The sequence below is a fragment of the Clupea harengus genome, chromosome 1 (genome assembly GCF_900700415.2).
Source record: "Clupea harengus chromosome 1, Ch_v2.0.2, whole genome shotgun sequence".
In the NCBI taxonomy this organism is placed as follows: domain Eukaryota; kingdom Metazoa; phylum Chordata; class Actinopteri; order Clupeiformes; family Clupeidae; genus Clupea; species Clupea harengus.
The window spans coordinates 11,908,048-11,930,547 of NC_045152.1; the positions used below are offsets into that span (position 1 = coordinate 11,908,048).

At 45.0% G+C, this 22,500-nt stretch overlaps 1 protein-coding gene across 1 annotated transcript in view; it reads left to right on the forward strand.

Moving 5' to 3' along the window:
* Window positions 1-9,634: 9,634 nt before the first annotated feature.
* grid1b (glutamate receptor, ionotropic, delta 1b) overlaps window positions 9,635-22,500 on the forward strand; it is a 195,373-nt gene continuing 182,507 nt past the window's right edge. The window contains exon 1 of the mRNA XM_012837730.3: window positions 9,635-9,915. Within this exon, the coding sequence (XP_012693184.2) occupies window positions 9,642-9,915 (274 nt within the window). The 5' untranslated portion in view covers window positions 9,635-9,641. The remainder of the gene's footprint in view (window positions 9,916-22,500) is intronic.

A 22,500-nucleotide genomic window follows, 5' to 3' on the forward strand; every position in this document is an offset into this window, starting at 1 on the left:
GTGTGGTCTCTGGGAGGAGAGACCGCTGGTGAAATGCACTGCAGCACAGTGGTCAGTCCCCCTGTGTGGTCTCTGGGATGAGAGACCAGTGGGGACGCTCCAGGAGTGATGCTGTGGAAAGAGGGGACACTGATGCTGTGGAAAGAGGGGACACACTCTAGGAGTGATGATGAGGAAAGAGGGGACACTCCAGGAGTGATGCTGTGGAAAGAGGGGACACATGCTGTGGAAAGAGGGGACACACTCTAGGAGTGATGATGAGGAAAGAGGGGACACTCCAGGAGTGATGCTGTGGAAAGAGGGGACACTGATGCTGTGGAAAGAGGGGACACACTCTAGGAGTGATGATGAGGAAAGAGGGGACACTGATGCTGTGGAAAGAGGGGACACACTCTAGGAGTGATGATGAGGAAAGAGGGGACACTGATGCTGTGGAAAGAGGGGACACACTCTAGGAGTGATGATGAGGAAAGAGGGGACACTGATGCTGTGGAAAGAGGGGAGTGATGCTGTGGAAAAAGGGCTTCCTGCTGGACTCCAGATTGCCCAGAAGGTCATCATTCCCTCCACTACACAATGGAAGAACTCTTTGGCCAGGAAGGTCATCATTCCCTCCACTACACAAAGGAAGAACTATTTGGCCAAGCTCTCTATGGCTCAGGCCTTGTTACAGGGCTGCAACACTACTGAGTACACTGAGGGTATCGCTACTGTTACTAGGCATAGGGTAACACAGTGCGACGGTACTTTCACTCTTTCCTTCTTAAATGATGACCGTAAGAGAGTTAGACTAAACGTCAGAGTCATACTGAGAATGGCCAAGCAATAATACTACCGGGTCCAACTGTAGATACTGTAACCAGGGCTGCGGAGTAGAACGTGGCTTCACTTAATTGGCAAGAGTCTTTGGTGCAATGATTCCTTTTTTTTTTTTTTTTCTCATTTTCGGTTGTAAATTGCGAGAGCTGATGTTAAGCAAGATGATTGCTACTCTGCGCCGTGCAAACATGGCATTAGCACTGTGTGTTTTCACTTGCAGTGGTAATTAAATGATTTCACCCAATATGCTCACACCGATCCAACCGCACTGATGCAAGTGTGTGTGTGTGTGTGTGTGTGTGTGTGTGTGTGTGTGTGTGTGTGTGTGTGTGTGTGTGTGTGTGTGTGTGTGTGTGTCTGTGTCTGTGTGTGTGTGTGTGTGTGTCTGTGTGTCTGTGTGTGTGTGTGTGTGTGGGTAATGGCGGTATTAATGTTCTGACGAGGTGACTGGGAGTGTTCGATGTAAACAAACACAGTCAACCCCAGGAGGGAAACCCCAGCACCGGCCGCCGGCCCAGCATCTGTCTCCTCCCCGGGCTGGTTAAGGGCGTATGAATGCGTATGATAGCATATGAATGCGGCTGGTTAAGGGCATATGAATGCGTATGAATGCGGCTGTTTAAGGGCACATGAATGCGGCTGGTTAAGAGAACATGAATGCATATGAATGCATATGAATGCGTCTGATTAAGGGCATATGAATGCGGCTGGTTAAGAGAACATGAATGCATATGAATGCATATGAATGCGGCTGTTTAAGGGCATATGAATGCGGCTGGTTAAGGAAACATGAATGCATATGAATGCATATGAATGCGTCTGATTAAGGGCATATGAATGCGTATGAATGCGGCTGGTTAAGGGCATATGAATGCGTATGAATGCGGCTGGTTAAGGGCATATGAATGCGCATGAATGCGGCTGGTTAAGGGCATATGAATGCATATGAATGCGTATGAATGCGGCTGATTAAGAAACACTAGAATGGGATGGAGTCATTTACATTCAATGGAGAAGAATAAAGATGGCATTCACAGAAACTGGATATGATTAATGAGTCACTCATCGCCCCTCCTCACCCCTCCCGCCCAGAAAACTGATCAATTTAACAATACGCAAACAGAAGAGGGAGGAGAGGAAAAGAAAAGATCCACTCGATGGCGTGGCATTTGAGCTGACACTCACAACTGAAGTCACATGATGAGTAACGGCCAATGGCGTGGCATTTGAGCTGACACTCACAACTGAAATCACATGACGAATAATGGCCAATGGCGTGGCATTTGAGCTGACACTCACAACTGAAATCACATGACGAATAATGTCAATGGCGTGGCATTTGAGCTGACACTCACAACTGAAGTCACATGATGAATAACGGCCAATTGGATCACTTGGAGCACACAGGAAATGCTGTGTATGGTCAGTGCTGCCAAAAGAGTAAATCCTGACTGAACGCTGAGACTACACATTGTCTCTAACGCCTGATTAATAGTATATGAGGTACCTTAACACCCGAAGAAGAGTGTAAAATATGGTTATATAGGCATACCAGAGCTTAGACCATGGAAGACATACTGTATACAACACCTCAGCCAAACGTTTCATTGTGTGAGTGATTCTGGAGTATATGACTCTAGACTTAGATGTTGTGTAAGATAGTAATACCTTATTGAATTCTTTGGGTCTGTGAGAGATGCTGTACATTGTCTGTAACGCAAACTTTAGACTGCCTGAGAAATACTGAGCGAGAGAGGAAGAGACAGTGAGAAAGGAAGAGAGAGAGAGAGCGAGAGAGGAAGAGACAATGAGGAAGGAAGAGAGAGAGAGAGAGAGGGAGAAAGGAAGAAAGAGAGAGAGAGAGAGAGAGGAAGAGCACGCTACTGCTGCCCCAGGAAAGGGGAACCCCAGAGAGAGAATGCGAGACCTCCCTCTCCCTCTGTCTCTCTCTCTCTCCCTCTGTCTCTCTTCCTCTGTCTCTCTCTCTCCCTCTCTCTCTCTCCCTCTGTCTCTCCCTCTCTCTCTCTCTCTCCCTCTGTCTCTCTCTCTCTCCCTCTCTCTCTCTCCCTTTGTCTCCCTCTGTCTCTCTCCCTCTGTCGCTCTCTCTCCCTCTCTCCCTCTGTCTCTCTTTCTCTCTCTCCCTCTTTCTCTCTCTCCCTCCTTCCTGTTGGAATGTCAAATGTGTGCCCGTAGCTGGGCTCCTGTTTTAGCGGATGAAAAATCGTGTTGTCCCTGAGGGACTCTGATGGATGGGGTCTCTCTGCCTGCCTGCCTGCCTGCCCCCTCCCTCACTCCCTCGCTCCCTCACTCCCTCACTCCCTGCCTCCCTGCCTCCCTGTCTGCCATAGCGGCTCCTCTGCTGGCTAATAGATCATTTCTCCCTTACCACAGACTCACACACTGGCGTGTGGCTGTCAGAAGGCTTCCTGGGCTGTCCATAAAAGCATCTGAGCGCATACACACACATGGACACAGAAACACACACATGCACACACACACACACACACACACACACACACACATAGACACAGAAACACACACATGCACACACACACACACACACACACACACACATAGACACAGAAACACACACATGCACAAAGACATGCGGACGCAAAAGCACACACACTATTGGGATGATGTCACCTAGCTCATGCTTTCTGGCTGTGACAGTTCTCATTCGCTCAAATGATCACAGCCGGGTCACACACAAACACAAACACACCCACACCCACATACATACACACACACACACACCACACACACACACACACACACACACACACACACACACACACAGAAAATAGTTTGGAAACACGTAGGAAGATACAGTACAAAAGAATGTATGAAAAGCTTTGGACTATTTGCCAGAGTAAGCAGCTGTTTAAAGAGTTCTCCACCTAAGAGGCAACTGTGGAGTGGACGCTGAAGTCTTCAGAAGTTTGTGCGTATGTGTGTGTGTGTGTGTGTGTGTGTGTGTGTGTGTCTGTGTGTGTGCGTATGCCTGCAGGTGTCTACTCTGGGTCGAATCCTCAGACCATTGCATGCTCTCTGCTTGTGCTGCTGCTTGTTTGGATGCGTGGGCCATCTTTTAAAGGGCTACTCTTTAAATCTGTTTTGAGCTTGAAGTCTTTGGAGTATGGTGCAGTTAACGTTGCTTAGAACTGTAGTAGTTTTCATTTTTGTTTAGTTTTTTGTTTTCATTTTTTAAAGGGGTACTTTTGATATGTTTTTGAGCTTGTAGTCTTTGGAGAATGGTGCAGTTAACATTGCTTAGAACTGTAGTAGGTTCTTTTTTTGTTTAGTTTTTTTGTTTTCATTCTTTAAAGGGGTACTTTTTATGTTTTTTGAGCTTGTAGTCTTTGGAGAATGGTGCAGTTAACATTGCTTAGAACTATAGTAGGTTCTTGTTATTTTTTTTTCCTTTCTTTCTTTTCCATTTTTTAAAGGGCTACTTTTTTAATATCTTTTTTGAGCTGGTAGCATTTGGAGTCCAGTCTCGTTGATGCGTCTGAACACGAGGGAGAAAGTATGACATTTCAAAATCTGCCCCTCAAACGCACCGTGACTTTGCCATTTCCCCACCGCCGTCCTTCAACCTCCGTTCTCTCCTTTCCTAAAGGTTTCTACTTGATATGGGCCTTCAGTCTTCCACCCACTCCACCCCTTTATCTCTCGCCTGCTTTGAAACTCAGGGGTCTGTTTCAGAAAACTTTCTGCTACAGGAACTACAGGTAGCCATTCATCACAGCTATGGCGGCTAAGTAAGACGTATAGCTGTAGCCGGGCAGACATATGGGGAGAGATGTATTCTAGGCGTGTTCGTTTGTGCAAGCAGAAAGACAAACATTAAACGTGTTGGAGTCAGTGAAATGTCAATCTTATTTTCTACTCTCTGCTTCAGTTGGTGTACCTTTGAATAATTGTTTCAGTGACATTGAGCAGACAAACACAAGCACACACACACACACTGATACACACACACAGACACACAGACAGACACACAACACACACACACACACACACACACACACACACACACACACACACACCCACACAGACATATGCACACACACACAAATGCACTCACACACACACACAGACACACACACACAGACACACACAGAGACACATAGAGAGAGAGACACACACACACACACACACACACACACACACACACACACACAGAAACACTTGGCAGGAAGGAAACTGATAAAACTGCCTCCAGAAATGTTTGTTAGTGCGCTCACTCTCTCTCTCTCATGCGCACTCTTTGGTTTCAATTAAACACATTTCTCATTAATTTGGCTGCATGTAATTTGCTTATGTTTAGAAGCGTGGCCATTTTTGTCAAACATTTTTCTGTTATCACAACCCTTCATGTCTGCTCAGTTTCTGATACGTGTGGAAAGTCAGACGGCTCATGATGACAGAACTTCAGGTCTCGCCCTTTTATTGTTTCAGTATTTATTTCATCCATATGCATCAATGACTCACAATAATAGTTAAAGTGTTAAATACTTAAATAGTTAAAGTGTAACATTCCTTTGCTGAATAAATCACAACAGCGGACTGCTTTAGCTAACTACAACAGGAATCAGATTGTTCTGTTTTTGTGGCATGCTAATTATTTGGGTGTATAAAAAACAACAACAAAAGAAGGAATAACTATTTAAAAAAACACCACATTCCCCAAGAAAAGTTTGTGACCCCAAAAACCCACATCTGTCTAACATCTGGAGAACAGAGCTTCCGCTGACGCATCACTAGCATAGTAGTTAAACCATGAGATGGTAAGGGAACATATATGTACTGCCCAGAGGCTGTGGTCCTACTTATATATGTATGTGTGTGTGTGTGTGTGTGTGTGTGTGTGTGTGTGTGTGTGTGTGTGTGTGTGTGTGTGTGTGTGTGTGAGTGTGTGCGTGTGTGAGAGTGTGTGTGTGTATGTGTGTGTGTGCGTGTATGCGTGTGAGTGCGTGTGTGCGTGTGTGCGTGTGTGTGTGTGTGTGTGTGTGTGTGTGTAAGTTGGACCACATACAGTATATATATATATATATATATATTATATATATATCTATTAACCAGCAGAGGAGCCTCTATGGCAAGCAGGCAAGCAGGTGGGGCAAATCATGTCGTTCCCTGTCATCCTATAATATCTTGTCTTGTAATGTTTAGTGCTGACTAAAGGGAGAAAAAGGAAGGCAAACTGCAGAGAAGAGGACTGATCTCAGATCTGAAATCTTACACTTGGAGAGAAGACTTCTAAGAGCCTGATCAAAGCCAGCCCAACTTCCCTTCCTCTGTGTCCTCCCCGACGACCTCGGCCTCTGTCCGTGCCTCCTGTAGCGGGGGGCCCTGGGCCTCCTGTCTTATCCCCGGGGCAGGACGGGCCTTTTAATGAAATGCAGCACAAATTAAAACTCAATTGGCCTTAAGTCATAAAACCCAGTAGGCATGGTCCCTCCTCGTCTTGCATCACTGCCCCGCCTGTCCGGTTGTGGTTCAGCACGTCTGTGCCTTTGTGTGTGTGTGTGTGTGTGTGTGTGTGTGTGTGTGTGTGTGTGTGTGTGTGTGTGTGTGTGTGTGTGTGTGTGTGTGTGTGTCTGTGTGTGTGTGTGTGTGTGTGTGTGTGTGTGTGTGTGTGTGTGTGTCTTTTCCTCTCTAAAGTACGTCCGTCCTCTTAGGACTAGCTTGGCCACTTTCGTGTCTCTTGTGTGGGTTCTGCATTACTTAGAGAAGATCTGCAGATAATCGCAAACCCAGTAAATCCCGTTCTCTTTGGCCGTGTCTAACAGATGTCGGAGAGTAGACAGGAGATGTCATTGTGCTCAGGGTGTATGTGTGAGTGTGTGCTAAGGGCTGTGAGTGTGTGTGTGTGTGTGTGTGTGTGTGTGAGTGTGTTTGTATGTGTGTGTGTGAATATGTTTGTGTGTGTGTGTGTGTGTGTGAGTGTGTTTGTGTGTGTGTGTGTGTGTGTGTGTGTGTGTGTGTGTGTGTCTGTGTGTGTGTGTGTGTGTGTGTGTGTGTGTGTGTTGTTCCCAGCAGGACACAGATCAATCCCATAAATCTCTGTCTATTGAGTGAGGAGCTTTTGCTTTAATTGCTTCCTCATTAGCGGGGTTTGTTTAAAAATCCCGATCGCTGTTCTTTACACAGCAGGCTCTGCACTGTCCCCTTCTCTGTTCTCCAGAGCCCTGGATAAGCCCACGTCCAGAGGGCAGAGGTTCACTGCTACGGACCAGTAACACTGAGAGCCCGCAGAGCTCCACGCTGTCTCTCTCTAAAGACCTCAGAAGAAGAATTCTGATCACATTTGATTTCAAGCAGCCATGAGCCTCAGCACCTTTAATAATGAATGAGTACAGTTGGATTCTTATATCATACTACTTACACAAAGGACCAGGGGTAGGTCTAGGCCTTGGTCATTTTTTAAACTGACTCTTGGTTCATTTGATTTGAGTGTAATGTTCTCCGTCCGTGCATCAGTTTAGTTTGTAATTAGTGAGTTTAGTTTTGTTGTTGTGAAGTGGGTGTTTGTGAGGGGTGCATTCAAATAAATGTATTATTATTAGTATTATTATTATTATTATTATTATTGTTGTTGTTGTTGTTATTTTTATTATTATTATTGTTATTATTATTCAATGAATAACTGTAAATGGATAAAGCGGTGTGTGTGTGTGTATGTGAGAGTGTGTGTGTGTGTGTGTGTGTGTGAGGTGACTCTCATGATGTGTGCTGTAGGGATTGAGGGCAGATCAGCGCTGACTGGCGTTATGCAGATGTACTCCTGGTAGATTTGCACTGACACTAGGTCAAGAGTCCTTTCTGTTCGCCAGCTTATCTCTGAGGGAAATTGTGCCTTTGCGATTTCATTTTCTCTGTCTTTACCTCGCCTGTTTCATTGTGTGCACACGCCTTTATTATCTAGCCTGTTATCTCTGTAACTAGTTCTGGTGTCCTCGTCATAATCACTTCTATTGTACATGCTCATGTGAAAGACAGATACCCACTGCTTTTGTTCCCACTATGGCTGCCCAGGCAAGGCCCTATGCACTAGTGACCACCACACAAGCATAGAACACAAGGCAAATACAACTACAACTACAACTACAAATACAAATACAACTACAAATACAACTACAAGTACAACTACAACTACAACTACAACTACAACTGCAACGCCACAAGATGCCAGTTAAAAGGCTAGCAAAGCTTTTCTCAGTGCAAACACAATAAGTTCTTGCTGGTGCTGTAACTCGTGCACGGCTGTGCTCAGTCTCACCAGTCGGCCACAGGCAGTAACATGTGTGAACGTCCTTCTCCTCACCATTTGGCCACAGGCAGTAACATGTGTGAACGTCCTTCTCCTCACCATTTGGCCGGGTACATCAGTAGTCCATGCTGTCCCCTTTGGGACAGACAGACAGACGTGTCCTTCAATTCAATATGCTCTTTCTGTCATCAAACATTAAGCAGCTCTTCAGACTAGAAGGCATTGTCATCATCATCATCATCATCATCATCTTGTTCTTTCTCCTCCTCCTCCTCCTCCTCCTCCTCCACCTCCTCACTGCCTCCCAGGACCAGGACATTAAGCATGCATTATCATAGTCATCATCATCATCATCATCATCATCTTCATCTTCCTTCCTCCTCCTCCTCTCCTGCTTAAGCCTACAGCCTCTCAGGACAAGGACATTAAGTAGGCATCATCATTATCACCATCATCTTAGTCATCTTCATCATCATCTTCATTCTACTCCTCCTCCTCCCCTCTCCAGCACACAGCCTCTCAGGCCCAGGACATTAGTCAGGCATCATCATCATCATCTTCATCCTCCTCCACCTCCTCCTCCTCCTCCTCCTCCTCCTCCTCCTCCTCCACACGTACATTAGTCAGGGCCTCTGAAGTCTTTGGCTCATTGCAGATTTCCCCCAAATATCCCCGGGTGATTCCGCCTTAGCCTTAGTCCACCTTTTTGTCAAACAGAATTTCTCTCCAGCGGCATGCGTGTGTGTGTGTGTGTGTGTGTGTGTCTGTGTGTGTGTGTGGGTGTGTGTGTGTGTGTGTGTGTGTGTGTGTGTGATGGTGTCACAGGAGTAAATGAGAAGCGATCTGGCCCCAGGCTCTCTGGTGGCAGGGTGATAGGGTGTCGCTGTTGTTAGATGGCCAACTCGGTGTGAACGACAGGCTACTGACCTCAACTAATGTCCCTGCTCCGTCAGCCCACACACACACACACTCACACACACACACACACACACACACACACACACACACACACACACACACACACACACACACACTCTCCCCTCCTCTTATGCTCTCTCTTTTTTTTCTCTCGCTCCTTTTAGTCTCTCTCGTTCTCTCTCTGTAATTCCTTCCATCTTGCTGCAGGTTTCTCACTCTCTTGCTCCATCACCTCCTCCCCTCCCCTGCCTCTCTGTGCTCTGAGAGTCCATGTCCATCTGTGAGATACTTCCAGTTGATTTGTAGTTCTGAGACTCGTACTTCTGTGAGCATTTCTATTCTTGCTCTATGATCTATTTCTATTTATGCTCTTGTGCCTGTTCATTCATGTCTTGGACTCTTTTTTTTGTTTGTCTTTTTACTCTTTTTTCCAGATTGAATGAAAATAAACAACCTTAACAGAGGTTGACTTTTTTTCAAAGATTACAAACTCATGTTTCTCTCTCCTCTCTGCCCCCCTCTTCTCCCTCCTTCTCCCTCCTTCTCTCTCTCTGTCTCTGTCTCTCTCTCTCTCTCTCTCTCTCCCTTCTTTCTCTCTCTCTCTCTCGGTGCAGCCTGTGAGCTGATGACCCAGGGAATCCTGGCTCTGGTGACCTCCACGGGCTGTGCGTCTGCGAGTGCGCTCCAGTCTCTGACGGACGCCATGCACATCCCGCACCTGTACGTGCAGCGGGAGGCGGACGGCTCGCCGCGCACCGCCTGCCAGTTCAACCCCTCCTCCGACGGGCAGCGCTACACCCTCGCCGCCCGCCCGCCCGTGCGCCTCAACGACGTCATGCTCACGCTCGTCACCGAGCTCCGCTGGCAGAAGTTCATCATCTTCTATGACAGCGACTATGGTAAGTGATGTCATCAGTGTGCACCGGCTGTGATGCCATCTCTGTGCGACGGCACAGCGCGGGCAGGCTTCTGGGTTGGGCATTAAGTTCTGTGACAATAAGTACAGAGACCCCAATGACTTACCCCATCACTAAGCAACTAACTGTGTTATTTTGTGCGTTAGAAGTCCAGAGTGTGATTTGTTTCATTTCTTTTCTGTGAAAAGGGCACACTCAATTAGACTTAGCGCTTCCCAGAGAAATGATGATGAACAACTGGCCTCCCTCCCTGTTTATATTGTGCAGGGATGTTTTGACAATCCAGCCACTCCAATGTGCTAAACCTGCTCTGACCACGGAGCTGAGCAATCCTAGTCATGTCATTTCCCCTCTAATTCCAGGCTTGTGCTAATTAGTTGATCCTCTCATTAGCCAATCCAGTTAGCATTCATGCAAAAGCCTCTGGAGGATGTTTAAGGATGTTTGGCTTCTCAGCACCCAATTCTTCCGCCTACTTGAACTCCAGTGTGAGAGCCCAGATAGTATAGTATGTGCACTGACAACATGAAAACTCTGGGTTTAATTCAAGTTTTAACAGCTTTGTTGACCTGGCATAGGCAATCCGTGTTGGCTTGACGGAGGTCATTAATTTTACTCTCAGTGCTTTAAAAGTTAAAGCAATCCAAGCTACTTTAATGAATTAATTCTTAATTCTACCAGTGCATAAGGAAGCACTGTCTCATAATAGAGTCAAACACTAGGGAACGCATTTGTTAATGTGACACATGTCAGTGTACCACTCCACTTGCACCACTAGTATAATAGTACTAGTACTTGTAGTATATTAGTGCCATTACAGTTACACGTATGTTGTATGAATGTATCTTTTACGATGGGTACAGTTGCATGTATCTTTGCTATATCATAACAATGTCCCACACATAGTACTACTCAGTAAGTGCTGTAGGGGGTTTATGGTATGGGATGACAGTGGCAGCCCTTCCTCTCTATGAGCGAGTGCAATGGTGTTGTGTTCATGTTGAAGGACAACAGCCCATGGGCATTTCAGATGTAGAGTGTAGCGGGAGCTCTTCGAGAACACAGTCGTCGTGAAAGCTTGAAGCATGACTTGTAAATCAAAGAGACGTTGTGTGCACTGTGTGATCTGCTAGAATTGCTGCCGTTGGCAAGATGCCCAGATCAGCAGGGGGGGGGGATCTGGGGACACACTGATGGCTCCTGATCAGCTTTGGAACAAACTGTCTGAACATTTATACACTTGAAATGAACAACAGACGTAAACAAAGAAGACTCATTGAGATTCATTGTAAATAAGACTGAGAATTGAATTGAATTGGAATAGTGAATGGAAGGTATATTAAATGTATTGTAAAATAGGCAAGCTTTTGACAAAATTGTTGTCCAAACTCTGGCATCCCCCTGTTCAGCTGAAACAGATCTGTCCCTGTTGTGATTCCAGACCGGGCACGGCGTGACGTGACGTGACGTGATGTCTTGTGTTTGTAGAACGAGTGATTTACCTCCTCCAGACACTGGTCATTTGGGACAGACCCCCCGTCCAGACCTTTAAGTTGTCTCTCTGTGTTTGTCTAACTTAGATAGGATGCAGATGACCAGCACCAGAACTAGAATCAGAATCAGAACCAGAACTACATTCAGAACCAGAACTAGAATCAGAATCAGAACCTTTGACCAGCACCAGAACTAGAATCAGAATCAGAATAAGAACTAGAATCAGAACCTTTTGACCAGGCATGCTGACGCTGACAAGGACTTTGTCTCGAGTCACTGCATGGTGGCTTTGAAAGACAATATCACACAAACATAATCCCACTCCCATCAGCTGTCATGCCATACATACTGAACAGGCTGCTGCTTCGTAACTCAGGAGGAGATAGGAAGGGATTATGTCTGAAATAAGGACACCCACACCTAGTTAAATATGATTATAATTCAGAATGATTGTTAGATAAGATTAGATTAATTAGATTCAACTTTGTCATTGTGCAGAGTACAGGTACAAAGGCAATGAAATGCAGTTATTATTGATTCATTATTATTCATGATCATTATTTGTTATATTCCTATTGTTATTCCCCTCTTTCTTTTCCAGGGTCAGCATTAAATATGAATAATTATGAATTATACATTTAGGCTGGGCGGTGTATCGACCTTAAGGTATAGGATACATTCTCAAACGAGATGTGGGGAAAATAAGTATTTGAACCCCTGCCGATTTCCCAAGTTTGGCCACTTGCAAAGAAATTTGTGATCTATAATTGTAATAGTAGGTGTATTTTAACAGTGAGAAACAGAATATCAACAAAAAAATCCAGAAAACTGCATTTACATTTATGACTGTATTTGCATTTGATGCAGAAAATAAGTATTTGAACCCCTAGCAAAACATGACTTAGTACTTGGTGGAATAACCCTTGTTGGCAAGCACAGACGTCAGACTTTTCTTGTAGTTGGTCACCAGGTTTACACACATCTCAGGAGGGATTTTGGTCCACTCCTCTTTGCAGATCCTCTCCAAATCCTTAAGGTTGCGTTTTCAATGGGAGGGAATGAGGGAATGAGGTTCAAGCCCAATATTCCACATTACATGGCCCTATCCATAGTCCCCTCGATGCAGTGGAGTCGTCCTGTACCCTTGGCAGAGAAACAGCCCCAAAGCATAATGTTTCCACCTCCATGCTTGACGGTGGGGATGGTGTCATATTCAGCATTCTTCCCCCTCCAACGCGGCAAGTCGAGTTGATGCCAAAGAGCTTGATTTTGGTCTCATCTGACCACATCCTGTCTCCCAATCCTCCTTAGAATCATTCAAGTGTTCATTGGCAAACTTCAGACGGCCCTGTACATGTGCTTCCTTGAGCAGGGGGACCTTGCGAGTGCTGCAGTACTTCAAACCATTACGGCGTAGTGTGTTGCCAATGGTTTTCTTGGTGACTGTGGTCCCAGCTGCCTTGAGATCATTCACAAGCTCCCCCTGTGTAGTTCTGGGGTTATTCTGCACCTTTCGGATGATCATCGATACTGCACGAGGGGATATCTTGCATGGAGCCCCAGACCTAGAGCGATGGACAGTTGTTTGGTGTTGCTTCCATTTACGAATAATCGCACCAATAGTTGTCTGCTTCTCACCAAGCTGCTTGCCGATGGTTTTGTAGCCCATTCCAGCCTACAATCTTATATCTGACGTCCTTGGTCAACTCTTGAAGGTGTGAAGTATGATTCTTTGGACAGGTTTCTTTTATACACGTCACCAGTTGAGATCAGGTGTACCTTGCTAGGCCCAATGAGGACTAATCTGTGTGCTTCTTGGGCACATAACTGGTCATTGGGAGCCAGAATTATTGCTGTTTGCTTGGGGGTTCAAATACTTATTTTCTGCAACAAATACAAATAAAGTCATAAATGTTATAAGATGCAGTTTTCTGGATTTGTTTGTTGATATTCTATTTCTCACTGTTAAAATACACCTACCATTACAATTATAGATCACACATTTCTTTTGCAAGTGGCCAAACTTCAAATACTTATTTTCCCCACTGTATAGGATGAGACAATCCCGCTTATGCCGGTATAGTTTGATGTTGTCTAGACCCCATAGTGGGCAGCGACGGCAGTTTGCTATTTCACTGTAACGGCTGCAGACAGTCAAGATGTTTCCATGAACGTAAGAGTTGTAAACGTTATTGGTTATATTCATACACATAAAGACTACCTCAGACTCTTGTCAATAAAGTAAGTAGACACTATTGGAAAATTGACTTGGTGTGGTTGGTGCATAGGACATAAAACAACAATATATATAAGTAGAAACAAAGTATTAACCGAAAATGTGCAAAAGAGCAAAGATTAATACCAAAAATTAAAATAAAAGATAAATGAAAAGCTTTCATAGCCAGCTAACCTGCCAGAAGACACCAGTTAGTGTGATGGCAAGCCCCTATCAGTGCCGAATGGGCTGTTGGTGGTGTTTGCAAGGTTTTTGCATGTCTTTTAGGTAGTTAGCTTGCTAGTTTTGGAACAGAACTACTTATTGCTGCTTTAAGTGTTCAACAGAGCTTGTTTAGCTAGCCAGCTAACAGTATAATGAGTCCAGCCACGTCTGTGAACCATTTGCCAACAATTTGTATCTTTGGATACAGTTTTCCAGTGCTTTGCCTAATGCAAATATTGTCGGCGGTTAGGTGAATGAAGGTGTCAATGGGTGTTTGATGGCACGTTATAATCACACAGGGTTATGATTACATAGCTTTCTCATGGTATATCACTTGGTGGAACTGTGAGCCTTTCTTTGTTCTCTTGTGATTTGCACATTGGGCTTGCTTCTGACACTTCTGCAAATATATGTCTATTTTCCCAAGAACAGATTCTTAATCAAATTATTCATGAAATGTAAATGCTTAAAATAGGTCTATTATTTACAAAAGAAAACAATGTGAAGTCAGAACCTATACGTGGTATATCACTACGATAGTCAATTAATGTCATATCATTAAAAATAATTGATTCTTATCTTTTAGTTGACGAGTTAACTCATAAGTAAACTTGTAATTGTCGATTTTTTTGTCTTAGATATTCTTAATTAATTATTACAATTAATTGAGTATTGTAATGTTTCCTTAGTTTTTTTTAAAAATGTCCACAAATCAGTAGCAATGTTCTAGAATGTTACTGGTGTCTAGAGTGTTAAAACCAAGACTTACAATTTAGCCCAGTTTATACACAAAGTACCGGTATATATGTTGTGTAAAAATACCTGGATATGATATTAGGTCCGCATCAAGTTATGTGTAGTAGTCTGAAGTTGTGAAGTGCCACAGAGTAAAAATATAAAAAAGATTTTCAACAATGTGTTTAATGAGATAATGAGATGAAATGTGGCACTGTCACAAACTGCCTTAAAGTAATAAGTTAGTGAAGAGACTGTATCAGGTATCCATAATGAGGAGTCTATACTGAGTCCCTTTTCTACTTTCAAGTCTGTCAAAGCCAAACCACTGCAGTATGAAATTAATACCACCCACTTACCGATACACATACACACACAGGCACAGGCACAGGCACAGGCACACACACACACACGCACGCAAGCACGTACGCAGACACACACACACACACACACACACGCATGCCAGCACGCACACACACACACACACACACACAAACACGCATGCCAGCACGCACGCACGCACACAAACACACACACACACAGACACAGACACAGACACACACACACACACACACACACACACACACACATATTGCAGTCCTTTTCCGTGCCTGTGCTTTGTCCACTGGCAGCATTGTCTCCTACTGACATTCTCTATCTCCACACCTGGCTGCTGAAAAGTGGAATGGGCTAAAATCCGCCTTTATTGGCCTCTTTCATTCGGTTCTCTTTCCGGGGTCAGCATCTCTCTTTTTCTCTCCCTGTGCATTAGTGTAGCGGGGGTTTGGCCGGAGACAGCGCGCTAATGGATCTCACAAAAGCAAGGGACAATTACACAAAGGCACAGGTGCTTTTGTTTGGAGAGGCGCTAACGTTAGCGTAGCGACAATGAGCCAAGTGCACTGCATTTGGCTGAGTGTCTGGAGCTCCGGAGTCACATTCACAATCAGATTCACACACACACACACACACCGAAAGAGAAAGAAGACAAAAAGAGAAAGTAAGAGTGTAAACGCGCCTCCCTTTGTTGATTTTTCAAGCCGGGGAGGAACACCTACGGGTGTCATTTAGCTTTAGTCTCAGTGTGTTTTTTCTTTTTTTTCTTTTATGTGTTAGCTTCTCTGTTTTCTCCTTCCTTCTCCCTGCCAACACGCAAGGCACACACACACAGACAGACACACACACACACACACACACACACACACACACACACACACACACACACACACACACACACTCACACACACACACACACACACACACACACACACACACACACACACACTCACACACACACAGACACCTACCTCATCCGCTGCCTCCTGTATCTCTCGTGCTGATGAGCCAAGCGAGGCATTTGAAAGCAGAGGGGAGGGAAGGTGGGCACATTTATTTAAATTAGGGCTTTGTTGGGCTTTATCAGGAGCAGATGGGCTCATGGTTGGGGTGTGTGGATGAGGCCGAGCACACACTCGCTCTGACACACCATCATGATGATGATGAAGTGAAGACCTTGGCTTTCTCGTCACGACCACCCGGATACTCACCTCTCCTCCTCTCTTTCTCCACCTCTCCTTTCTTCCTTTACTCTCTCGCTCTCTTGTCCAGTTCTGCGTTCTCATCCACTCTATACAGTGGAGAAGGAGTAGCACCCCCCCCCCCCCCCTCATCCACTCTATACAGTGGAGAAGGAGTAGCCCCCCCCCCCCCCTCTCATCCACTCTATACAGTGGAGAAGGAGTAGCACCCCCCCCCCTCTCATCCACTCTATACAGTGGAGTATGAGTAGGCCCCCCCTCTCATCCACTCTATACAGTGAAGTATGAGTATGAGTACATTTTTACTGTCGGAAACTTTATCAGACAGTGTGTAAAAATCCCGCACATAATAATAAGGTGGATCGGATGTAGGCCTACTCGCTGAGTCTGCGTCTCTGTTTTCGCTTTCACTTGCCATTTTTATATTGACACCAAGAGCTGTTGCCTTGGAATACGTTGCTTGTTTGGTATACATGTGTGTGCGATGATTCATGGGTAATGTAGGGCGAAGTCGAGTTAGTTGGTTTAGGTATCGCAGAAATTATACGGGTACTGTTATAGAGGGGGTTCGGGAAATGTGTAATCATCACTGAGGGTCATCCGATTAAAATGGAAAAGAATGGAGACTTCAGTTTGATTCTTCACTCTTTGTATTGCATTAACAACAATGAATGGGATAAATTGTAGGTGGGTGTATGTTTGTATGTGTGTGTGTGTGTGTGTGTGTGAAAGTAAAGTACAAACAGAAAATATACATTAATACACAGCCCTGTAGTAGCCTACCATTTAAATAATGAATTATACAGGGAACTAAAGGTAATAATTTAACCTCTTCAGCAATGCCATGCTACTGGCTTAATCTCAGATCAACAAGGGCATGTACACTAAATGAAAGACCGCTCAAAAGTTATCATAGGTAAACCCTGTAACACTCGTATTTGTACATTAGCAGCTTATGCTAAGCGAGTTCACGAACAGTGCATCATGCTAGATTAATTAAGTGACAGTGCTCGTAACAATTATGAGAAAGCTAAACTACAACAAACACATAATGACAAGGTAGGCTACAAAGTCAGACTCACGTGTACATGGACGCACACAACTTCAACAAAGTGCAACGTTCAATTATGTGAAAATATGCCCGAAGTTAACTGCTACTCCATCTAAATATGCTGTGAAGCGATATCAAAACATTGCACCGTGAGAAGTGGAGTCACATGACCAACGCAATTACCAAATATGGTCATTTACCGAAACATGGTCTGTCTGGGCAATTTAACGACAGGTACTGAGCAACGACATGGTACAAGCATTCGATTTAGACAGCGTCTTTCCTCAGTAGGCTAGAAGGAAAACATTCCGTAATGTTTTAGCTAGACCTCAGATAATATGAACGTGTTCACCGTTCAAATTCATTATTTGTCATGAAGTTGCGTTCAGTTCATCGTTCTCATAGAAATTAACGTGTTCAATGAACGCGTTCTTTTGAACGCGTTCATGCACAACACTGCAAGTAGGTACACTTTTAGCTGAGGACTCTTAACTTCTGAACCTGAACTACTTTCTGCCTGGAACTGGAAACATCGCTAATGCATCGAACATCATGAACCCAGAAGAGAACTCAGTCGTAGCGCTAGCATCAGTATCCCACCCGTGGGACAGCAGTCGTAGCGCTAGCATCCGTATCCCACCCGTGGGACAGCAGTCGTAGCGCTAGCATCAGACAGCAACAGCCTGCTAACGCTAACTCTAATCCATCAGGCCTGTTTTAGCGTTGGGTGTCTGCAGTAATTGTATTATATATCAAGGCGTGTCTCTGGCATGAGTTACTGGACTGTTTACGGTAGCAGTGCTCTGTGCCCACTGTCCTGATATTAATGACTGGTGTATAAATAAACAAAATAAATAAATAAATATCAGCTGAGTCACCCACAGCCTCATTTAGAGCTGCAGGATGGCTGTCAGACCTGAGGGAACAGCTGAGTCACCCACAGCAAGTCCTCATTCCCACGTCCAGGAATTAGTTTGGCTTGCCAGTGTGTTATGATGACATCATCTGTATGCTGCCCCAGGGAGCTTTAAGACAAGTTTAGTGAGGCCAACCCCATGATGGCGGGCGGCTCTCTCACACAAGCCGTGGCCTGGCACCGATCCGATCATCACCGTTTATCAGAAATAGTAAACTTCTGCTTTGATGGCTGTCTCACTGTGGGGTAGTCCAGCATGAAATATGGTTCTCCACTCCGGTGAGTCTGTGTGGGGAGGCAGTCAGTCAGAAGAATATATGCTGTTGAAATGGACCCTATTTATGAGATGGTTTCCCTAAATCTAGAGCATTTAAAGCAGGTCAGACTTGATGTCTAATGTCTGCACACAGTGCCCCTCCAGAGCAGTTTAGGGTTCAAGGACGCATTGACATTGTGACCAAATACCGTCACTATGGTTGCGAGTGTGCAATGGCTGCCATAGCGACGGGCCTGGCTCTCTGGGGTCTTGGTCAGGGTCCAGGCTTGTTGCTCTGAAGGTTGCTCATCCTTCTCTGCATGGATCTGAAGTACTGTGTGGTGTTGTGGTGCTGTGACACCAAACTGAGCATATCAACTGTGCAGTCAAGAAAGGGGAAACACTTGAAGCATCACACTGACGGTTGAAGTGCTAGTAGTGGGTAGTTCTGACGGCTGAAATGTGACGTCATTTCAATTGCTTCTTCTTTGCACAGACTAACAAGTACCATCATTGGAAAGAGCTAGTTGTAACATTTATGATGACACGTGATTCACGATGAGGCAATGAGTACTTTGTGAAATATGGAACCAAGACAGAGGGCCAGGCTTGATGGTATGGCAGTCAGAGCACATACTCATCTGTAGTGATGGCACTCCGTCACACACACGCACACGCACACACACACACACACACACACACACACACACACACACACACACACACATACACACACACACACACACACCCGTGGGACAGCAGTCGTAGCGCTAGCATCAGTATCCCACCCGTGGGACAGCAGTCGTAGCGCTAGCATCAGTATCCCACCCGTGGGACAGTAACCGCCTGCTAACGCTAACTCTAATCCATCAGGCCTGTTTTAGCATTGCGTGTCTGCAGTAATTGTATTATATATCACACATTATCACACACATTTTATAAAATGTGGTACCCTGTAGACCCGGGATCAAGGCTGGCCGGGGTGACTGTTCTCTCCCTTCGCTACATATGGAGTCAGAAGTGGGACGGCTCGGATTGAGGCCGTCGGAGGCGTTCTCAGCCCCAGTAGTAGTGGAACACCCCAGGATGGGGAGGTGAAAGGGGGAGATGCTGGTTTGAGCGTTAGGGCGTAGCTCCTTGGATGGAGCAGGATGCTGGGGCCGGAGATGCCTGAGGGATCCTGGTGCATGAAGTGTTTCCTGACAGTGTGACTGACCACCGCCACCGATGTTGAGTGTGTGCTCTGCCATACCAATGAGCCTGGCCCTGGCCCTTTGATGTTGGAGTCAGGGTTCAGGGGTCAGGGGTCAGGGTTATCACCCCAGACATCCACATAGAGGCCTGGCTGTGTGGCTGTGTGGCTGTTCTCAGTCTCACCCTTCGCCACTGATGAACAGTCAGGAGGAAATCCCATGATTCCTTGGTGTCTGCTCCGCCTAAACCTAGAGAACCAAAAAGAATTGACACTACTAACTTTCAGATTGCAGTATTGACACTACTAACTTTCAGATTGCAGAATTGACACTACTAACTTTCAGATTGACACTACTAACTTTCAGATTGACACTACTAACTTTCAGATTCCAGTATTGACACTACTAACTTTCAGATTCCAGGCTCTCATGCCGCCCATCTGATGGGATTCCATGCTGCCTTTCCATCTCCTCTTTGTGCTCTTCTGCCTCTCGCTCGCTCGTTCGCTCGCTCCTGTAAGATTTCCCACCAGGGCTACAGCTCAATTTGATCTCCACATTCTGTCCGTGAAGGGGCCTGAAACCGGCTAAATCCGGAGCAAAACCTCATGATCAGAGCGGAAAAAGAGGATCTGCTGCCGCGCTTTTCCCCTCCGTGCCGCTGTGCCGAGCAATCATCTCTTCAGAGGCCCTCTAGACCTCACTTTGTGTTTTTGATCCTGGACACACACACACACACACACACACACACACATCCGGTACGCCAACATCACAGCCAGAACGCCATCCTCCCACAGCCCGGGACATCAAAGCCGCCCCCAAGTGCATTAATATCCGCCGCCCGTCTCGCCCCGGCTGCCGGAGTCGCACACCAATCCAGATGAGTTGGACATTCGCGGAAAATGATCCATCACCGCCATGCGTGTACAGGGAGTAATTTAAAGAGTGAATGGGATTGGAATTGGACCGGGTGCATCGCATGTACGCTTGTCTGTCTCCATGGCGATGTCATGCTATGTTATTTATTTATCCCGAGGCAGTGGGTGTTAGCTTAGGTTGGGGTGCATTCATCATTTACGAGTACACTTGAGATGCTCAGCGCTTCTTTAGCTGTGAAGTGGTAGTGTTGGATCTGTATGCTACCATGATAGCGTCTCCCTTTTAATTTATTTATTTATATAATTTCAGAAAGGGCGGTTTATGAAAAGTGTCAGTGTGTTTGATTTAATTATGGCCAAATGGAAGCATCAGTCCTCGCTGAAACGGCACAAATGACACCCCTCACTCCCCCCCCTACTGTTCAATTCTTAATAGGAAATAAGTTATTTTCAGAAGCCATTTTAAAAAGCGTTGTGATGGCTCATCCATATTTAGGACAGTATTAACGGAGGGAGAAGATTAGACAATGTCTCATTCACACTCAAAAACTCCCAGCTGCGGGGGGAAGCCAAGGTGCAGAGGCTGAAATGGAGTGTTGTGATGAACCTGTCATACTGAAACACCAGTGGGGCTAGAAAGGGTTTTTATCAGCTGTCATGTAGTGAGACACTCTCCACAGCACACACACACCCACATCATAACATCTTACATAGAGTAAATTGTCCTGGCATTAAAATCAACCAGTAAACAATACAACAGAGAAGAGTGATAATTAATGAGTGAATGATGGAATGAACTCATTAATGAATGAATGAACTAATGAATGAATGGATGAATGAATTAATGAATATATCACTCGTTAGAAGACATGTACAAGTGCAGGCCAAGTACTGAGTGGCCAAGTGTTCAGGTGATATTTGTCCATGACCATGTTAAGTCTTCAGGTGATATGTGTCCATGACAATGTTAAGGTGGAGACACTCCAGAGGCTAATGTTTCTGCTCAGGCGGCATCGCTGGGGCACCAGACAGGAAACAGGAAACAGGATCACATGATCACATGACTCCCCTGCATTCGCCCATCTCCAGCTCTTTCAGACCTCTTCAGATACTCTGTGAACTGACGGACAATCTCATCTATTTTCTGTTCTGTTTTTTTTTCATTGTTATTTTTTCTTTGATCTCAAAACATATTGATGATTTCTTCTCAAATAGGTATAGAGACGGTTTTCAATCTGGTGACATCAGAACCATGGTGTCTGAATTTGAATAAAAAAATTAAAAAATGTATATTATGTATGTATATTCAAAATAGTTTTATATTGTGTCACTATATATATCACTGAATTTAGCTGTAGTTCCAAATCTGATTACTCTACCTTACGTCGTTGCACAGGTTAGCAACTAGCACCATCTGTAAGGCGGCGTCCTACTGGTCATCATTGTGATGTGTGTTTCCCTTTGAGGCCTTAAACACTTCACCACTTATTCAGATGTGTGAAAACGTGTGAAGAAATGACCCATGATTGCAACTTTCTTTGTGTATCTGATGTATTGTCAAGACATGATAAGTCCTTTGTTGCACAAGCTTTGTTGCTAGGGCCATTGTGAAGCATGAGGTGCGCCCTGTCACAATACCTATTTCATTTCTACACAATAACGACCTCGAGAGTCATGGATGTGTGGAGATAGATCATTTTCTGACGGCTTGAAATTTCATGTAATTTCAATTACTCAGTAGCTCTTTGCAAAGCACCATAATTGGATCTACCATTTATGTCGACAAGTGCTTCACGATAGGCAATGAGTACTTTGTGAGATATGCAACCAAGACTAAGGGGCCGTGGATTTCTAACGAACTTCAACACACGTTGCGTCCAACGTGTTGCTAGAGTTAAAAAAAATAATAATGCCAAAGCTCATAATGACGCCTTGAAAAAGCCCCTTTGAAAAAGGCCCTCCAGTAGCGCTGGACTTAGGGTGCCAATTTGTTGCCACTGATTAAACATTAAACAGAGCGGCCTGGTTGAGTGACATTGTGTGGGCACCTGGGGTTCAGTGTTTGC